The sequence below is a fragment of the Clarias gariepinus genome, chromosome 28 (assembly GCF_024256425.1).
Source record: "Clarias gariepinus isolate MV-2021 ecotype Netherlands chromosome 28, CGAR_prim_01v2, whole genome shotgun sequence".
NCBI lineage: Eukaryota > Metazoa > Chordata > Actinopteri > Siluriformes > Clariidae > Clarias > Clarias gariepinus.
Genome location: NC_071127.1, coordinates 3,162,861 through 3,182,566, shown reverse-complemented (window position 1 = coordinate 3,182,566; position 19,706 = coordinate 3,162,861). Strand labels below are relative to the sequence as shown.

The 19,706-nt window shown below is 41.4% G+C and overlaps 1 protein-coding gene across 1 annotated transcript; it reads right to left on the bottom strand.

Annotated features, from left to right (window-relative positions):
* Nucleotides 1-2,421: 2,421 nt before the first annotated feature.
* Nucleotides 2,422-16,259, bottom strand: elac2 (elaC ribonuclease Z 2). The gene is made up of 24 exons (XM_053490529.1): nucleotides 15,793-16,259; nucleotides 14,644-14,694; nucleotides 14,482-14,552; nucleotides 14,312-14,376; nucleotides 12,808-12,865; nucleotides 12,639-12,707; nucleotides 12,411-12,539; nucleotides 12,268-12,323; nucleotides 12,127-12,185; nucleotides 11,958-12,030; nucleotides 11,765-11,877; nucleotides 11,204-11,302; nucleotides 10,759-10,897; nucleotides 10,235-10,320; nucleotides 7,842-7,963; nucleotides 7,269-7,365; nucleotides 7,040-7,178; nucleotides 5,872-5,910; nucleotides 5,552-5,661; nucleotides 4,974-5,073; nucleotides 4,768-4,888; nucleotides 4,415-4,493; nucleotides 4,099-4,243; nucleotides 2,422-2,872 (listed from the first exon to the last, which is right to left on the bottom strand). Exons 1-24 carry the CDS (start codon nucleotides 16,095-16,097, stop codon nucleotides 2,636-2,638), a joined length of 2,562 nt encoding a protein of 853 aa, XP_053346504.1. The 5' UTR covers nucleotides 16,098-16,259; the 3' UTR covers nucleotides 2,422-2,635.
* Between the last annotated feature and the right edge of the window lie 3,447 nt (nucleotides 16,260-19,706).

The following is a 19,706-nucleotide window of genomic DNA, read 5'->3' as shown; positions in this document are numbered from 1 at the left end:
AACTTACAGATTTCCATTGTGTGTGTAGAAACATGTAGCATAGAAACCTTTCAAAAGAAAAGAAACACTTTAACTCATGAATCTGGATTTTTTATTTATTTAATAAAATAAGAATAAATGCTTATGCTCATTCTTACAGAATGAGGTCCTTTATCACTATAATACAGCTCTGTGTTGCTGAGTGCACAGCGCCCCCTGGGGGATGACCACAACACCTACTAGGCAGGTTAGGTCCTGGGGAGGAGCATGGAAAATGAACAGAACTGATTTTAAGTTTAGGCAGTCTCAGGGTTAAGGAGGTTTGACTTATGAACGAGTCGAACTTGTAATAGGACTGCCATAAAGACTGGTCTGATAAAATATATGGTTTGTTCTAACATTTACATTATGGCATTTGGTAGACACCCTTATCCAGAGCGACTTCCTTTTTTTTTTTTTTTAAGACATCTAAGCAGTTGAGGGTTGAGTGAATTGCTCAAGTGCCCAACAGTGGCTGCTTGGTGGTGGTGGGCTTTAAACCAGGGACCTTCTGATCATCTCAGCTTGTAGCTCAGCAAGCTCCTAACTCAGGAGTCTCCAAATCCAGTCCTGGAGGAACAGTGTCCAAAACTGCACAGTTTGGTGATTCTTCTTCTCAAACACAGCTGATTTAACTGATCTGTTAATTACTAGGTTCAGTGGGTGTGTTTAGGTGTTGGTGAATTACAAACTGTGCTGGTCCCTGGCCCTCCAGGACTGGATTTGGAGACTTCTGTCCTATAATATCTATTTATAACATCAGTTTCTGTAGCTGATCTTCTCTTGCGGCCAGTTGCATAAATGATTTAGCTGCAGGAAGCTTATCGAAGCTGGGTCTAGTAGGGATGTAAAACACCAGCGACCACCCAATACGATATAATCACGATACCTAGTTGCTAATTCGTTTTGTATTACGATTCTATAATGTATCATTTTATATAAAAAACATTTTCCCCAAATTTCGTTACAGCCCACTGTGCACTCAGGTAGCTCAATGGTTAAGGCACTGGGCTATGGTTCAGAAGGTTTTAGGTTCAAGGCATCTGTCAAATGTAATGTAAATGCCCTCTGACAATGTGTGCCTAAACTTGGGCCCGTATTCACAAAGGTTTTTAAGCCTAAAAGTGGCCCCATGTAATGAAATTCTAAGGAAATTTTTAGAATTATAACATTTTCTTTTAATTTCACTGTTAATTTATAACTTAATATTAGTAAAGCTTCTAAAAACAGCTCCTAGGGTAAAAATTGTTAAGAGTGGAGAGAAGGACTATTAAGAGGCTTAAGAGTTTCTATAGCAGAGGACAAAATGGCAGAAAGAAGAAATATTCTCCAAACACTGAACGTTAAGCTAAAAGTAAACACTGCTCTTCTGTCCAGTTTGGTTTTCTTGTTCTTTTACTTCCTTCCAGAAGATTGTTGGCTACATACCGCCCAAAAGTGGACCTTAAATAGACATGCAATCATGTAAATTGGTAAAAGCTGAGCCATTTTGCTCCCAGCAATCTTAAATGGATTACAAACAAAATCAGTACGTAAATAAATGTAAAAACTTAAAGGTAACTGCTGTGTGGAAATTGGTTGCTTCTCAACATTTGGCTGTTTAATTATCTTTAAGATGTTTAGCCTACAACAGAAACTTTGCATAACGTAGCCTGTAGTCATGAATCTACAATTTCTTTATATACAAACGCTATGATTTCATTGTCTATTCTATTATTATATATCCTTTTTTCACAAAGGTCTTTTTAAGACCTTTACAGAGGTCAGAGGTTATTTTTTTATCTACCAATCACAGTCCTTGAATTGCTGCATTATCCCTAGCAAAGGGGTCAATCACACCCCCTCACTGAGCCAAAGGTTTTTGTACTTTCCGTACTCAGAGTTGCTCTGTGAAGTTTCCTAACTCACTTTTAGTCTAGGACTCCCAGCTAAGACTTTTTAAGCTAGGATAGGAGCTCTCTGAGAGAATTCTAAGAAGCTTTGTGAATACGGGCCCTGTAGGATTATAGAGGAACTGCAACAATTTACCATCTCAAATGCAAAAATACAAAAGTTTTTTTTTTATATATATATCGTCTTTAAAGTCAGTATGGCGATACATAACTAGCGATAATAGCAATATGTAACTGAATAGTTTTTTCCCCCGCCTCATTTCTAGAGTCTATCATCTATGCTATTTAAAGGCGATTAGATGAAAAAGTAATGCTTTTATTCCCTGCCTAAAGATGCGCGTTTCCGCTGTTCTGTGTGGTTGTAGGTGAAAGTAATTAGAGACATCTTTAAAATTTAAAATAATAATAAGAAGAAATTATTCATGATCTCATCTCAGATTTATTATTTTAAATAAAAACAAAACTAGCATTCGGTCTGTTTTATATACATAAAGATTGCAGAGCAAAGGACAGAAAATATAAATTAATTAGGAAAATAAATGAGTATTATCATCACTCAAAATACAGAACATCTGCAGCTCCTTTATTTTATTTTATTTTATTTATCACCATCCCTGTATCCTTGGCCTGACACTTCACTAGTCCAGCTCTAATGGGCTGAAATCCTTAGCCTCATCCGGTTCCGGTTGGCTGGATCGTATCCAAAGCTCCTCCCTCATGCACGTTCAGTTAGCCTTCATTCGTTTGGAAGCGATTTCCTGGTCAGGCTCATTTTTCGCCTCATTCTCTCGCTTAGCCCCTCCCCCTTGTCCAGTCTGTCCCTCCGACTCTGCCCCAACACTCTTTCCCGCCCTCAGCTCTCTCCGTTCTCTCCTCTCCTCCATTTCCTCAATCTCCTCAGCAAACAGGGCTTTCAGGGGAGCCAGGAGGCGCGGGAGAATACGGAAATCTCCAAACCGGATCTGGAATTAAGTTTGAAAAAAAAATAATAATAAATGCTTTATAAAGACTTAAGAACAAAGGTGTAAAAACATGAGGGGGGTGGACAATGGGAGGTTTAATAAGGACAGGGCGTGTGGGGTTGAAATTAAGTTCTGGTAAAAAGATTAAAAGTAAAAAAGGTGTAGAGGGGTTTATTAGGTAAGTCAAGGTAAGTAGTTAATAAAGGAAAAAGGGGGTATGAAGTAAAAGTGAAGGAGGAATGAGGTGAAGGGGTGGTAAGGTAAGGGAGAGTTACCCCTGTGATGAGATAAGAGGATTATAAAGAAATTACGAGGTACGAGGCAACGGGGTAACTAGTAAAGATGTATGAGGTAAGAGAGTAATCAGGCAAGAGGGTAACGAGATATAGTGAATGGAGTGTAAATCAAACTGGGCTTGCGTATCAAGATAACAATTAAGGGTGTAGGATTTACGGGATGACAAGGTAAAAAGAAATGAGGCAAAGAGATTATGATACAAATAAGTAATTAGGGTAATTAGTAAAGGGGCAAGATGGGTAACGAGGTAAAGGGGTATGAGGTAAGAAGAGTAGAGATGATTGGCTACTGAAGGTAAGAATGAGGCTAAGGAAAAGGGAATAAGAATCACTGTGGAAGAAACAGGGGCAAAGAAGTATGAGATAAGGTGGTAATCGGGCAAAGTTGGTAACAATGTAAACGTGTACAAGTTAAAGAGGGATGTGGTAAGGAAGATAAGAAGCGATGGGGTATAAATCAAAAAGGGATGGGGCAACAGTGGGGCAAAGAGGTTAAGATGCAAAGACGTGCAAAGTAATTAGGGTAAGTTGGGTAGGGTTGATGTGGGTAATGAGAGGATAGGGTGCAAGATAAGGGAGTACTGAGGACTGATGGGAGGGTGGTACGAGGTAACAAAATACAAAAAGCTGAATCAATGGAGTAAAGAAGGGAGATGGTGCGAGGTAAAGTGAGCAAAGATGAGGCAAAGGGTACAAGTTAAGGGGTAATAACGTAAAAAGGGTAGGGGCTAAAGGGAACAACGAGGAAAGTGAGTAAATAAAAGGTTAAGGATGAAAGGTAAGATGAGTTGAGGCATGAGGTTAACAAGACGAGAAGGGATTAAGGTGGACATGTTATGATTTGATGCAAGAAATTAAATAGTTGGGGTACACAGTGAAGGGGTAATAAGGTGAAGAGGGGTAATAAGGTAAGACATGTAGCCCCCTCACTCTCATGTGGTCGAAGGCGATGCCCACGCGCTGGTTAAAGTCAGAGCTGAACAGTGGGATCTTGGCGTATCTCTGGCTGAAGTGGTTCAACATGATGAACTCAGCGTTCATACTCATCCCGATACCGATGGCCTGAGACGTCGTACTGCATGCACACGCGCACACACACACACACACACACACACACACACACACACACACACACACACAGAGAGAGCATGATCTATGTGTACTGTAGTTGCATATCGTGTGTGAATGTGTATTGTAAATGTGTGTATACAACCGTAAAGGGGAAACAGTTTATGTGTGTGTTTACCTGTGTCTTTTGTCCATGGCCTCCTCTTCCATCCCGTCCTCCAGTGTTGCTTCATGGATAAGCAATGTCGCATTCTTTCCTGCAACACACACACACACTTTAAAAGTAATGAATCACTGCAGGCTCTGTAATGCAGAGGTAGTGATGGAGTGTGTGTCTCTCTGGAGTTGTTAGTGGAGTTTGGGCTGATCAATAACTGTGTGTGTGTGTGTGTGTGTGTGTGTGTGTGTGTGTGTGTGTGTGTGTGTGTGCCCTAAACACTGTGTATTTCAGATCTATTGATTAACCCAGAATAACTGTGTGTGTGTGTGTGTGTGTGTGTGTGTGTGTGTGTGTGTGTATGTGTGTCTCACCCATTTGTGAGAGTGTGTCACATGGCATGGTGTCTCCGGAGAAAACGAGTTGCCAGCCAGACTGATGGGTCAAACTGCAGGCATACGCATTCTTACAGTGCCGTACCAAACATGTCTGAAACTGTCACACACACACACGCACAGTTCTAAACCCTACACAAGACTAATAGACTTTATTGTCATAGAGTATAGAGTATGAGGTCCACCTTAGTGAGGTCGTTTCTCTTCAGCACAGCTTGAATGAAGGATTTGGTCTTGAACTTTGGTACTTCAGCTCCCTCACTGAGACTCCTTGCAGGGATGAAGCTAAAACACACACACACACAAAATATTAACCATGGAGCCCCTGCCGTCCCCAGCAACCCTCGAGCTACAGCGGTCCCCGCTCGAGGCAGTTCCGGCAACCTTCGAGCCAGGACTTTGCGAAGTATCCCTTGAGCGATGACCAACTGCATTAGCTCTGGAGGAACGATTATTAGCATTAAATTCAGAGCCCTGGTCAACTATGATCATTCTACAACCCCAGTCTATTACCTCACTGAAGATGGCAATGCGATTTTGCTGGAATGTTCAATCTAAATAAGTTTCAAACTTTCATTTTGAAAAGAAGGAACATTATTCAATTAATTCAATTACCTCCAGGTTAGTTTGACAATAATTCCAGATGTGTCTATAACTGACCAAAAATGAAATCTCATACATTTGCCAGGATGTCCGTTTTAAGGCAGGTAAGAACAACACTAAGTGTGTAGTGTATGCGTGTGGTTTAGGACAGAGCCCTTACTTGATATGGCTGAGGATCTCCTGGCAGTGATTATGGTACTGATTGAGCCACGTCATGATCTGAGCAGGAGCTACCAGATACACAGGAGTGAAGGGTTTACCCATAGTCCTCTGCAGATAAAACAGAGAGAGGATCATTTACACAATGATGTCCACTAACAAGTGTGTGTATGGGAAATGCGTTTAAAAAAGGAGCAGTCAGGAAACAGTGGCTGGAACAGTGAGCATAGCAGGGGGTTTAGTGGCACTTAGTCATGAGGGAGTTTTTCCATAAATGGAGAAAATTTTGAAGCTTTGTTGCAGATTAATAAGTGCACTTACCAGAGCACGCTCTCTCTGCAGCAGCAGGTTAATTATTCCCTAAAGTAAGAAAAGAAGTATATATAATGTCCATGTTAACCTACTGTACCAGTCATCTTTTTTTCTTTTTCTATCTCTCTATATCTCTCTCTTTCTCACACACACACACACACAATCAGGAAGTAAATCAGAAGCAGTAACTACAAAATCAAGACCATGACTGTTTGTTAGCATAATAAAAGTCACAGACACCAAGAGCAGCAGTGTATGAACATAAGCAACCTTTCAATGTGGCTAGTTACATGTGTGAATTAGACTTTATCTACGTAATATAACTTACACAGCACAGGTTTATGCACTATCACACCTTCCATCCATCACTCCATCCATCTAGGAATCTCTGTAGTCCAACTAGAGACCGTGGAGGCCAATGGTGACCATTGTGAAGTATATATGAAGTATCTGTCTATCTATCTTCTATCTATCGATCGATTTTTGGTCAACATTCACTCACTACAAGTACGGGGAGAAAATGCAAACTCCGCGCAAGGCGGGACGCCGAGGCAGGAATCTCCCCACCCCGACCCCGCACACCAGATCCCAATCTCCCGACCCCGACCCCGCACACCAGATCCCGATCTCCCGACCCCGACCCCGCACACCAGATCCCGATCTCCCGACCCCGATCCCGCACACCAGATCCCGATCTCCCGACCCCGATCCCGCACACCAGATCCCGATCTCCCGACCCCGATCCCGCACACCAGATCCCGATCTCCCGACCCCGATCCCGCACACCAGATCCCGATCTCCCGACCCCGATCCCGCACACCAGATCCCGATCTCCCGACCCCGATCCCGCACACCAGATCCCGATCTCCCGGCCCCGATCCCGCACACCAGATCCCGATCTCCCGGCCCCGATCCCGCACACCAGATCCCGATCTCCCGACCCGATCCCGCACACCAGATCCCAATCTCCCGACCCGATCCCGCACACCAGATCCCAATCTCCACCCTGATTCCACACCTGATCCCCCACGCCTTTACCCGCTCCCACACTCTTACCCGCTCCCATACTGAAACCTGACCAGTTACTCTGAACTGATCGCACACCCAGACCAGAACCTACACCAGATCCCACATCCTGACCACACTTTTCAACCTGATCCCAAACCAATTCACTCACCGTGTGATGATCAGCATGTATATGAGACACAAACACCGTGGACAACTTGGTCAGCATTTCATCCACGCCGTTACCGTACTGCCGGCACAACTGTCCAAATGTGCCTTCTCCACAGTCCAACAACAAAGACTGGGTGGAGCTACAACACACACACACACACAGTTTCAACAATTATCAATTTAACACACATGCAATTTTTGTTAATGTAAGTAAAAGTACTTTCCTCTACCTGATATTAACCAGAGTGCCGCTGACGTTCCTGATTTTCATGGGTAGAGCTGATCCTGTGCCTAAAAACACAACCTCGGGGTACCGCTCTCCCTTTCCTACACACACACACACACACACACACACACACACACACACACAAGAAGTTTAAACTCTAGATTAAATCTAATCTTAAATCTCTAAAACTGCATTAACACTCATCATCATATCCAAGTCAATGTTAGATCCTAAATGATGATCTTGAACTCATGACATCTTGAACTCATCTATGATGAGTCATAGTAGGCCGTGAGGAATGTGGTATTTAAACTCGGCACTGGTTTGATGTATTCCTTCATGTCCTGTTCAGAGTTTGAAGACTTGGAGAGAGGATGAAAGAAAGCAGTGTACAATCACACCGAAGCGCCACGCAAGCGCGCCCAAGTGACGAGACGTGAACAAGGGAACGAGGGTCATCTGAGGCCACGGCTGAGAAAATGAAACGCCAGCCAGGATCAGTCTTCCTGTCCATCTCCCTCACGCTTTCTCTCTATCCGTCTCTCCATCTCTCGGTGTGGATGAATGACGTGCTCACCAGAGCGAACGGCGGAGTCCGTGGTCTGGAAGTGTTTACACTCCTCCACTTCATGCAGGAAATTCGGCACCTCCGTCGCCTCCTTAATGAATTCCTCTCGGTCACAGGTGGGGATGGCATCTCTGTGTACACACACACACACACACACACACACACACACACACACACACACACACACACACGTCTGAGCGGTTCTGACAGAAACCTAATAGCTTAAAGCCACTGAAGCCAATCCATCGCCTATTTGGAGACAAATGTGTTGGGACAGAGAGAAACGTATCTGATATAATGTCATTCTGCGGAAAGCCTGGCTGCGGGAGTCGAGTTTAACACCTCATCCCGACCCTCTGAGGGCCCGGTAGACAAGCATGACAGAGAACTGATACTCAATATAACATTCATTTAAATTCATTTGCCTGTGTGTGTGTGTGAGAGCTTAAATCAAATGAAAATCAAACCAAGCAGCAAAACTTCACATTTCTTAGGCGTGTGCAGCTTTAGATCTAATAGAGTGGAATCTGGAGCAGAGAGTGTAAAGTCTAGAGGAGCGTATTACTGAAGGCAGGTCATGATCTCCAGATCAATTACGAATAAACTGAAAGTGAACCCAACTTCGGAAATCTAAAGCTTGAGGTGATGCCAAAAACTACTCTGAAAGAGAAACTCCAGAGTCTAGAATTTAAACTCTGGATTTAGTACAGATCATGACATGTACTAGATCTGTAAACCAGAGGTATACACTCAGGATTTGATTTTTGGTTGTCGTGATTTCCAAATCAAATAAACAGCACTAAATTTTACGGTCTGATTTGTCTCGATATCTTTCCTGAAGATGTTGAAGTCTAAAGCACATGCAAATGCTGTAAATAAAGGGTGATTTAAAAAGAAAACACACCTGTACAGCAGAGTAAACAGTAATCAATGAACTAAATCAGTAGTCAGTGTGACAACGTTTTGGGGACCCTTTATTCTCAGGTACAATTTGTTCAACTTTATAAGGAAATTAGCTTCCAAGTTTTACTCCGCATCCTGCAGAACCACACAAGGTTCTTCTAAGAACTGTTACACCTCCTTCCTGTTTTGCATGCAAAATACGACAGGTTCTGTTTGGTTATTTAGTTTTGGATTTTTTTTTTTTTTTTTTTTGCCTAAAAGTAGTCGCTTATGTAACATGCTGCTTTCATTTACAGCATACAAATATTGTTCTGTAACTTTAAATTTTGTGTTGGAATACCGATGTTTGAAAATCAGAAATATTTTTGTCCTGACCCAATAATAAAATCATTAATTTAAAAATTCCCACAGGATGCCTAAGACTTTAGCACAGTACTGTAGAAAAACTACATATAGTGTCTAATAAACATGAAAATGTTGTTTTTAACTAATCAACTGTAACTGATTGTACAAGACATGACAGACACAGCAAAAATCTTGTTTTTTTCCTAACAATCTTCTGCTCCACACTCCAGTCCATTAGGTAGCAGTATTGCACTACCTGCACATGAACTCAAAACAAGATGACGACGCAATACTCTTGCAAAATCAGAGTATGTTGCAAGTTAAGCTTGTATTGCAGTTATATTTCCTCCAATTGCTAAGATGTGTTCAACTAATTTGACAATAAAAAAAAAATTCAAGTTTGTATAAAAGTATGACTCAGTTATGAATTAAAATAGTGAATAACATATTTAATAAGTAATATCTACAAAATATCTTGTAATTTCTTAGTTTGCATACTTATTTTAAATCTTGCAAATCTTTAACTAATTACAAAAAAAGTAGAAGTGAACGTCTACAGACATCCAGTGACCGACACGATGCTGGCTCCTTCATGCAGGTAGACTTTTAGGACACCCTGGGATTATAAATTATACCTCAGGAGAAATATAATCTGGGGTCCAGAACCTGTATTATAAAAATTATCTTAAGGTTAATCTGATTAGGGCTCTAGTTTAGTGCAGTCTGAGGGGTGGAATATAGACTAGGTACAAACTGAGGACTTGGATTAGCATGATCTACAAGATCTGGAATTTAAACTGCAGATTATTCTAGATTAGATTAAATTAGTAATCATTTCAAACAACAAATTTCTTGAGATGAGCTTGATCTAGGTTGTAGATTATAAACTTCAAGATTAAAACAAAACGGGGACCAGAAGTTAAAGTCTACATTACGTTACTCTAGATTAATCTGGCATTTAAACTTTAAAGATGCACACTGTATAGGTACTTTAAAACTCCCAAACAACAAAATCTGAAACACAGAATGTAAATACTTTATAAGTGCAATCTGAAAACCTAGGTTTGTGTGTTTAACTGTACTGTAGAGGTCAACAAACTGAAGTCTGGAGTTAAACCTCTAGTCTACCAGTCTGATGTGAGACAGGTTCTCACCTCTGCCACTCGGCTTTGGGTCTGAGCTGAAACTTCAGGAGACACTCTGCTCTGATGTTGGGCACGTGCAGTGCAGCCTGAGACTCCTGTAAACAAACAGGTAAAGAAAACAGGTGAACAAGATTTTATCATAAAATCATATTGCGATTGCAACGTAATCAACGTAATGTCAAATAACTGATCTACCAAGAGGTCAACCATCTGGAAAACCAACTGGTGAACCAACAGGACAGCCAACAGGTAAACCAATTAAAAAAACCAACACATTGACCAACTGATCTACCAACTGGTTACCCACCTGATCACCCAACATGTGGACCAACAGTTCACCCAACTGGTCAACTAATTGGAAAACCCGTTGAACAGAGGTTAGAGGTTAACAACCAGTGCTCAGCAAATCCTTTCCCTGATAACAAAGTCATATTTCTCACACAGAAATAATGCTGTTGTATTAATCTAAACAACCTGCTGGTAGGTCAGGGTGTTACCTCCTGAAAAAACACCCAGGACTGGTTGTGCTGTACCTGAGAGGTGTAGTGCTGCAGCTCGGGGAAGATGTCTGAGTGGATCAGGTTGAGCTGGGTTTGGATCTTGTGGCTGCGAACATTGTGGATGGTGGAGACCTGCTCGTTCATGATCAGGTGTTCTGTAGTGCAGGAGAACCTGAAAGACACACACACACACACCTAAACTGACCAAACTGAAGTATCTTTACTCCGACACAGAAACTACTAAAGCTCTGAGCAGGTCATTAAATTATTCTCAGACCATTAAAGCAGACCTGTGTCTGGTGACAACAAGTTACACACAAAGTTGCCATAGCAGAGTAAAAAAAATTACCTCAACCCGGAGAAATGATTTATCCGACCCAAGGTTAACACCACCACAGTGTGTGTGTGTGTGTGTGTGTGTGTGTGTGTGTGTGTGTGTGTGTGTGTGTTTGTAAGTGTCCTCTTAAAGCGACAGTACCTTTCCATCCAACGCTGGTACTCCGGTGTCTTCAGCACCGTCTCCGGGGTCATGTGCACCACCAGGACAGCGTCAGCCTCTGAGCCATCGCTCTGATACCTAGCACACACACACACACACAATCACTGCACTGTTTAAGTCTACACTCCAATTACACAAAAAACACATTTACAAGAGTTAATGAATGAAAAACGTATACGGTTGCTATGGTGACATGAATAACTTCGAAGTACATCAAACCAGTCCTTATAGTTTACAATTCCTGCCACGTTTTATTGCCTGCTCTTTATTGTAATCATAATACCATTTCCTGCTTGTTCGGTTGGATTCTATGAGGTTGCTAGTGATGCTTAGGGGCGGAGCTACATTAAACAAAATCCTTAAATTGTGACCTGTTATATTAGCATAAAATAACCCGAGATAAATGTATCAGCGTAGGAGAAAAGAAACATAATAAAAAATAAAAAGGTCTAAGAACCAAACCCTGAGGTACGCCTTTTGGATTCGTGTCTCAGAGTTTTCCGAATAGGTCGACTCAAACCAAACAGGACATCAGATCACCTTGCAAGAATCTGATTGGCGCACAGCGGCTGAACGAACTCTTCAGAAGGACAGTCGATCACCAGGAACACCGGGCCCGGGTCGGCTGGAGTGCACACTTCATCTGGGTGAATCTGAAAACAAAAACACACACAATGAAGCACCTCAGCAAAGATCAATCATGCTAATAACAAAAATTGTGACATATATATACCTCCTTGCCGTCGTATGTGATGCTTTTTCCGTCTTTCAGCGCGGATATAAGCGGTCCGATGGCAGCCGTTCCTCTGCAAGTGAACCACAGAACAGAACAGCGTTAGTCATCTAGGCCAGCGCTAATGAATAAACACCATACAGGATAAAGATGAATGATAAACACTCACACAGGAAGTCCCAGCTCTTTGGCTTTCTGCACCAGGAAATTGCCCTTTTTCGGGTGCAGCTGCAAGGGAAGACGAGTCTGAGTAACCAGAGCTTGATTCAGTCAAGACAGGAAGTGATGGCACGAACGACTAACACCTTACCTTACACACATAAGCCACCACTAGTGAAGGGTCCCGCGTGCTCCTCTCTCCGCGCTCTGACAAACAGTGAACACACGTTAAAGCGAAAAGTTACATGAAAAGGAGTGTCGCAAAGTAAACTGGAACACAGCCGGTGTCAGTACCAGGACTTTCTGAGCCATCGCTCGCTCTCTGCTCACTCTCGTCCCTCTGCCAGAGTTCCTTCCTCTGGCCACGCCCATTGTCACTCCCACCACTGCCACGCCTCATCCGATCTGAACTCGTCTGCTCGGCTACACACATGTTCATACACAACGTAAACCGGAGAGACAGAAAAACAGAGAAACAGACAGACAGACGATGTCCATGCGTGTGTGTGAGTGAACACTAACCGAACAAGGGCACTTGGGTGACGGTCATGGTGTCGTCTTTATACTCGGGCTCGGTGTACGGTCTCACTGCTGCACACACACACAAACACACAAATCATCTCAGGACTTGTCCAATCAAACCGATTTCTCTCAGTGTTAAAATCAGCCAGTCTGGACCGAACGCCCTTACACAGTCTGATGTCATCCAGCGGGCCGGAGAACACTCGGATCGCACTCAGGTATTTCTCCTGAAAAACAAAACAGATAGAAACATAGTTTACTGATCATGGCCGCTAAGTCGTTCAACCAGGACCAAGATTCACTCACTCTACTGACTCACAACGAGTCAGAGTTTGAATCAGTGTAGGGCTGTAGCTATCGAATATTTTAGTAATCGAGTATTCTACCAAAAATTTAATCAATTAATCAAGTAATCGAATAAAATGTAATTTTGCTTAATTAAACAGCAATGTAAAATATATAAAAGAAACAAAGATTAATTGGTTTTCTTTTTAGAAAAATCTAAGGCACAGTGTTATGCGCTAAAACCTGCCACGGATTGCCCCCCCCCCCTACATAATCTCACTCATTCATAGGTTGATACAGTAGGTTTATGATTTACAAATTACACCAAACGAATTTGATTATAAAATAAGCAATATAAAAAAGGCAAATATAAGACATGTATATTTTTATATTGCTTATTTTATAATCAAATTCGTTTGGTTAAACGATAAAAATCGTTCTGTGTAATTTTTCATTGTAAACAATATTTATTTGGTGTAAACATTTTTATATTACATGACAAACCCCTGCAAAATAAATGTGCCACAAAATAAACATTATATGAGTATTTGTAATTTTCGTGTATTAATTTGTCACGTGCCTAGGATTAATTATAATAGTAATAATATATTTAATAATAACAATATAATATATTTGATAATAATAATATGAATTTTTGATTAACATCAAGATAAATAATTATACAAAAACAATACGTTGTGCAACTTAACTTTCAGAATTTAAAGTTTCTAAATCTACAGCTCAGGCATAACATAAGCCTTTACTGACAATTTCTGTCGTTTTCTCTTGCTGGATTCTTCATCTCTTAGCTCGCTGATATTTTTAGACGCAAGCGTTTCTTCTTCGTTAGTGTTTAGTGGCGGTTTGCATCCGGAAGCGCGACGTGTCACGCCAAACAAATAATTGCGCAAAAACATAACGCAAGCTTTTAAAATAAATTAAAAGAAGCTTCGAGCCAGAAGAATTTCGAGCCAGTGAATCATTTATTCAAGGCAAAGTGAAACCTCTTCAATTCCGTCTATCTTCAGGATAGTTACTCCTCTTCAGTTCAGTAATTTCTTTTTATTTTATTTAAGACAGTCACTCGTCTTCAATTCAGGGAATCAAATCGGAATTTGAATCAGTACATTACCTTTTCGAGACAGTGACTCCTCTTCAATTCATTGAGTCAAAGTTTGAATCAGTCAATCATTTTTTTTATTCCAGAAATAGTCGCCCCTCTTCAATTCAGTGAATCAGAATCTAAATTAGTTAATCTTTCGTTTGAGGCAGAGTGAATTATTTCCTTAAAGAATTGAATAATTTAGTAAAAAAATAACTTTTCTAACAGAGAAATGCAGAGAGAGAGAGAGAGAGAGAGAGAGAAAGAGACAGGGACGTGTACACACCAGCTGCGGTGGTCCGGACATGACACACTCTGGGACTCCGGTGTCCTTCAGTGTGAGAATCATTCCTGCAAAACACAAATCTCAAACTTAGACACGCCAAATTAAAGGATCAGTGCGTTTCTGAGTGTGTGTGTGTGTGTGTGTGTGTGTGTGTGTTTGTGTGTTTGTACCTGAAAGTCCTCCTACTGTGTCCCAGCACATGCGAGTCAGGAAAATGTTGTCCAGACGAGCAGCTTTCAATCTGAACCATACGTAAGAAAAATTCTTCATTAATAGATAAATAAACTTTTTGATATCGCCTCGTATGAACTCAGACTACAGACGGGACTCACTTGTGCTCTTGCATCAGTCTCTGCGTTCCCTCTCCACAGTTAAACAGATATCTGGAAAACATCACAACGACAAACCCAGCACTGTTCATTTATTTATTTATACACTAGAGTTATTCCGCCTCATTGACGGTTAAAGAGTTTGTACAAACAGTTAAAAGGTTGAATATAATAATAATCTGCTGATCTTTAATGCAATCAGTGATAATAATAACAATAATAATAATATTATTATTAAAGGTTGAAGCCCATGTACATGTCTGTGTGTCTCTCTGTACAGCAGAACTCTCTGTCTAACTTATTAATACAGAGAAATCCCATTCTGTAAGGTTGAGTATCTTACGCCTTGTTTACACTAAGTTGTCCTTCTTTGGTGCTCAGACAAATACACTCCCTGTTCGGTAATCGGAGAGTGAATCACAGATGAGAAATGGAAAAAGTAGATAAAAGGATAAAGATGAAGTTTTGTCTTAAAACCACTCCAGCGTGTTAAAATTCACTTATACCACTTCAGCGCTGTTATTTCAGCCAAAGTGAAAATATGAACTAATCCCAGTCAAAATATTCACTTTATCTTTTCTAATGAATATCTATTGGTGCAGGTGTTTGTTTACATTGAGACAGTAGCGCATTAGTAGATTATTTTACAGTAGATTATTAAATCCCACACATAACTGTTCATAACATCACTTTTACTCCACATTTAGATTCACTGATGGTGCAGATTAAACTTCAGACAGAGATCTAAGGACTGCAGGAGATTCATTACATTCTGTCCAGACAGTTTTGTGATGCTGCGACAAAATCTCACTGGACAGACATAAACAGACAGACATAGACAGAGAGAGAGACATAAACAGACTGAGAGACAGACAGGCATAAACAGACAGACAGGCATAAACAAACAGACAGACAGGGACAGAGAGACAGACATGGACAGACAGAGAGACAGACAGACATAAACAGACAGACAGGGACAGAGAGACAGACATGGACAGACAGACAAGGATAAAGAGAAAGACAGACATAGACGGACAGGGATAAACATGGAGACAGACAGACAGGGACAGAGACGTCTTAAACCCGTCCTTCACATGAGCACCAAGCCCAGTGTCCGCTTGTGTGACGTCACAGAGGAGGGCGGCCGCTCACCGGTTGTACTCGGAGAAAACGTAAAGAGACGCCCCGTTGCCGCGCGCCCCCGCGCCCACCGCCTGCGCGTACACGGTGGACGGCCCGTGCAGCTCCGCGTGCTTGCGGATCTCCCTGGTGCGCACGTGCCGCAGCGTGTCCTTGGGAGGCTTGGGCTTCCGGTTCCTGACCGCGTCCGTGGCCATGTCACATCTACTGCTGCACGCGGTCAGAGAGACAGGGGGACAGACTCGGGGACAGACACGGGGAGGGAGCGGGAGGCGGCGGGCAAACTGTCTGCACCACCGGGGAAAGGCCACGTGCATAATACACGCGCACACTCTCTCTCTGCGGCGGACAGATTAACTCCCTACATAAACCGCGTCATGAATAAATAAATAAATATTAGAATTTTACTTTAATTATGGTTTTAAACCTCTCCCAGTCTCTCTAACGCCTCACACTCCTGACCGAGACTCTCAGATTTGGTATTTCTTTTCCGGCGCTTGACAATGACGTCACAGAGCCCGGCGACAGATTTATTAGAGGTGTGTTCCAAACGACCTGAAGTCCCGTACGAAGTGCGCTACACAGGGTGTTCAGCCATGCTACGTGTGATTCCAAACCGCAGGGAATGAAAGTGTTCAGTTCAAAGGGAAGTGCGAGCGGTGTAGGGAACAAGTGAACACCAGGTCTTCACTTCACCGGAAAAGGGAATAAAAAATGTCCCATCAGTCATTGCGTCTTACACATTTATTATCATTATTATCGAGGACGACATCGTTTTAATAGAATACAATAATTTTTATTTAATCAAGAATTATTTAGTATTATATGGGCTATTAATTTGTGGAAAATAAATCTCTGTACATCTTCAACCAATTCTTATTATTAATCAATAACTTCTTTACAAGTCATACACGTTTCAGTAGTATAGGTTTTATAATGGTATCAGTTTTTTTTCCAATAAATATTCAGTATTTAATGTCTGTAGTGTGAAATTTCCCCAGCAGCAGCGACAGGTATCCGAGGGGCTTCTGTTACCATGGTAACAAATGGAGGAAGTGACGTCAGTGCTGATGACTCTGCAGAATGGTGGAGTTTTGTTGAGGAAAGTTCCCTTCACCGTCATCCACTGCAAAGGGAGCAGGGAGTAGGGAGCACCCTCGGAATGGAACGCAGCTCTACACTTTTTAGAGCCCAAGCACTATGACTTGACCTTCCATACACCATATGTTTCAGGTAATACTTTAATATATGACCTATAATGATAATATCAATAGTTCTGACTTTACTTTTATACATTTTCTCCAATCTCCTGATGAAGTTGTTGATTTGACCACTAGATGTCGCACTAGATGTAGATAATAAAAAGATCAGGCTCCTTCAAAGAGTATATTAGCCAGTTTTTGTTTTGCTGTTTTTTAATCCATTTAAATAAAATAAATGTTTTGTCTGTACATTGGGTCAGAACTCCATCCATTGGGTCAGAATTTCATGCATTGGAGGACCATAAACCAGTTCCAAAACATTCTGTCTCTCTGTCTGTATTTCTGTATGTCTGTCCAGTCAGATTTTGTCGCAGCATCACAAAACTGTCTAGACAGACTATAATGAATCTTCTGCAGTCCTTAGATCTCTACCTGTAGTTTAATCTGCACCATCAGTCAAATCTAAATGTTGAGTAAACCTGATGTTATGAACAGTTATGTCTGGGATTTAATAATCTACATTAAAATAATCCACTAATGTAAACAAACACCTGCACCAAAAGATATTAATTAGAAAAGATAAAGTGAATGGTTTTACTGGGATTAGTTCATTAAGTTAGTGCTTTTAGTGCTGAAGTGGTATAAGTGAAGTTTACCTCACTCACCCATCGTCTATAGCGCTTTATCCTGTACACAGGGTCACGGGGGGCCTGGAGCCTGTCTCCATCACACACACACACACACACACACACACACACACACAGGTAGGGCGAGAAAAGTATCCTAATGAGTCACTATGAGGTATAATTAGTGCTTTTTGGATAAATAAATAGATAAACAGCCATTGAGTGGATAATTTATCCCCTTTATAGTGCAATAGTGTGTGGTGCAGTAATTAGTTGATAGCGTGGGGTTGGGATACGCCCACAGTGGAGTAATAATTAAAGATAGGGGTGGGGGTGATCAATTAAACGATGTGTCGTGATTCATTTGTGTGTCACCACACTGACTGCAAAATACATAAATTTATGGTGGTGATATGATGCAGTTTCTCTATAATCCTACAGGTGGTGCACTGTAAACTGTTCACAGCATCCTGTGTGGTAGGAGCAAATTATTTGCTAAGTTTAAAAAATATATTTTGATACTTATATAATTACGATATGAATCGAACCGGCACCTATGTGTTGTGATAATATCGTATCGGGGATCCCTGGTGATTCGACGTAAGCACTACGGTGGTGTCCCGACTGAAGACGCACTGTAAACATCATTCCACATTTAGATGAGGGAGTGCGAGAGCTTCGACGTCACAACCTGCAGCATGCTGTCAAACCTGTAGAGAATTCCCCAGGGCACCACACAGCTTCAGGCCATCAGCCATGCCCCTTTATTTATCAAACCACATACTTCCTCTAAGGTGCATTGATCATAAATAACAATCACAGACAGAACATCATGGCTGAAAATAGGTTGCGGTGTTGCAGCAGGCTGACGGTTCATCATGGCTACTCTAGAGCGCAGTAGAGATATTTAAACCCCAGTTAGGAAGTCCAAACTGTTACAGTGATGGTTTTCTAGGATGTCAGAGACATCTCTAAGCATGTCTGGAATAAATTTACATTTATGGCATTTGGTAGACGCCCTTATCCAGAGCGTCTCTGAGCAGTTCGAGGGCAATCAATGGTAGTTTTTGGTGCAGGTTTTAGGAACCTTCTGATCAGTAGTCCAATGTCTAAACCACTGAGCTACACTTGACCCCTGGAGACATTCTCCTTTAGGATTCTCTGGTAGAGCGCAGAATTCAGGGTTCCATCACTTCCCCAGACCTTCACACTACCACCATCATGTGTGACTGTTGGTATGATGTTCTTTTTATGAAACACTGTGTTAGTTTTACACCAGATGTAACAGGACACACACCTTTCAAAAAGTTCAATCTTTTGTCTCATCAGTCCACAGAATATTTACCCAAAAGTCTTTTTGGCAAATGTGAGATGAGCCTTTGTGTTCTTTTTGTTCAGCAGTGGCTCTCACCTTGGAACTCCCTCACAGACGGCATTTTCTATTCATGACTGTTGACTGTTGATAAATAATTTTACAACCACACACTCACACTGAAGAAGAAGATGAGATGGATGTTTCTTAACAGACATTCAAAGAGCATGACGATGTCTTTCAGAAGTCCCAGCTCGTCACTGCGCTGATGTCTTACTTCTTTTTCTTTAAATTATAAATGATATTCTTTATGACTCTGTTAACAGTGGAAAGAGATTTCAAGATTCCTGGCTGTGTGTCTCCGGAATGATCCACTGATCTAATCTTTTAGTCAGATTTTTTTAAATGATTGAGATCATCAAACACAGTTTAAACTTACACAAAGTCAACCTGAGTGAATACAAATTTTTTAAATGATGATTTCATTCATTATTGACGAGGTGAAGCATGCTGAAAGATCTCAAAAAGCAAGACATCATGTTATAATCTTAAGAAAACTGATGAGAAACAAAGTAATTGACATCTATCGATCTGGAAAGGGTTACAGAAACTTCTCTAAGGCTTTGGGACACCGTGGGTCACTGTGTGTGTGTGTGTGTGTGTGTGTGTGGTTAAGTATAAAATTAATTATTAGTATTAAATAATCGTACCTTGTCAATGTGAAGAAATGAGTCTCACTCACACACTCTCTCGCTCTCTCTCTCTCACACACACAAGACACGAGAG

Excerpts from the sequence above, each read along its gene's own strand:
- elac2 (XM_053490529.1), bottom strand. The coding sequence starts at position 16,097 with ATGCACGTGGCCTTTCCCCGGTGGTGCAGACAGTTTGCCCGCCGCCTC. Across the intron at positions 14,377-14,481 it reads CACAGTAGGAGGACTTTCAG|GAATGATTCTCACACTGAAG; the intron begins GTACAAACACAC and ends TGTGTTTTGCAG. Across the intron at positions 10,321-10,758 it reads TGCAGCACTACACCTCTCAG|GAGTCTCAGGCTGCACTGCA; the intron begins GTACAGCACAAC and ends GTTTGTTTACAG.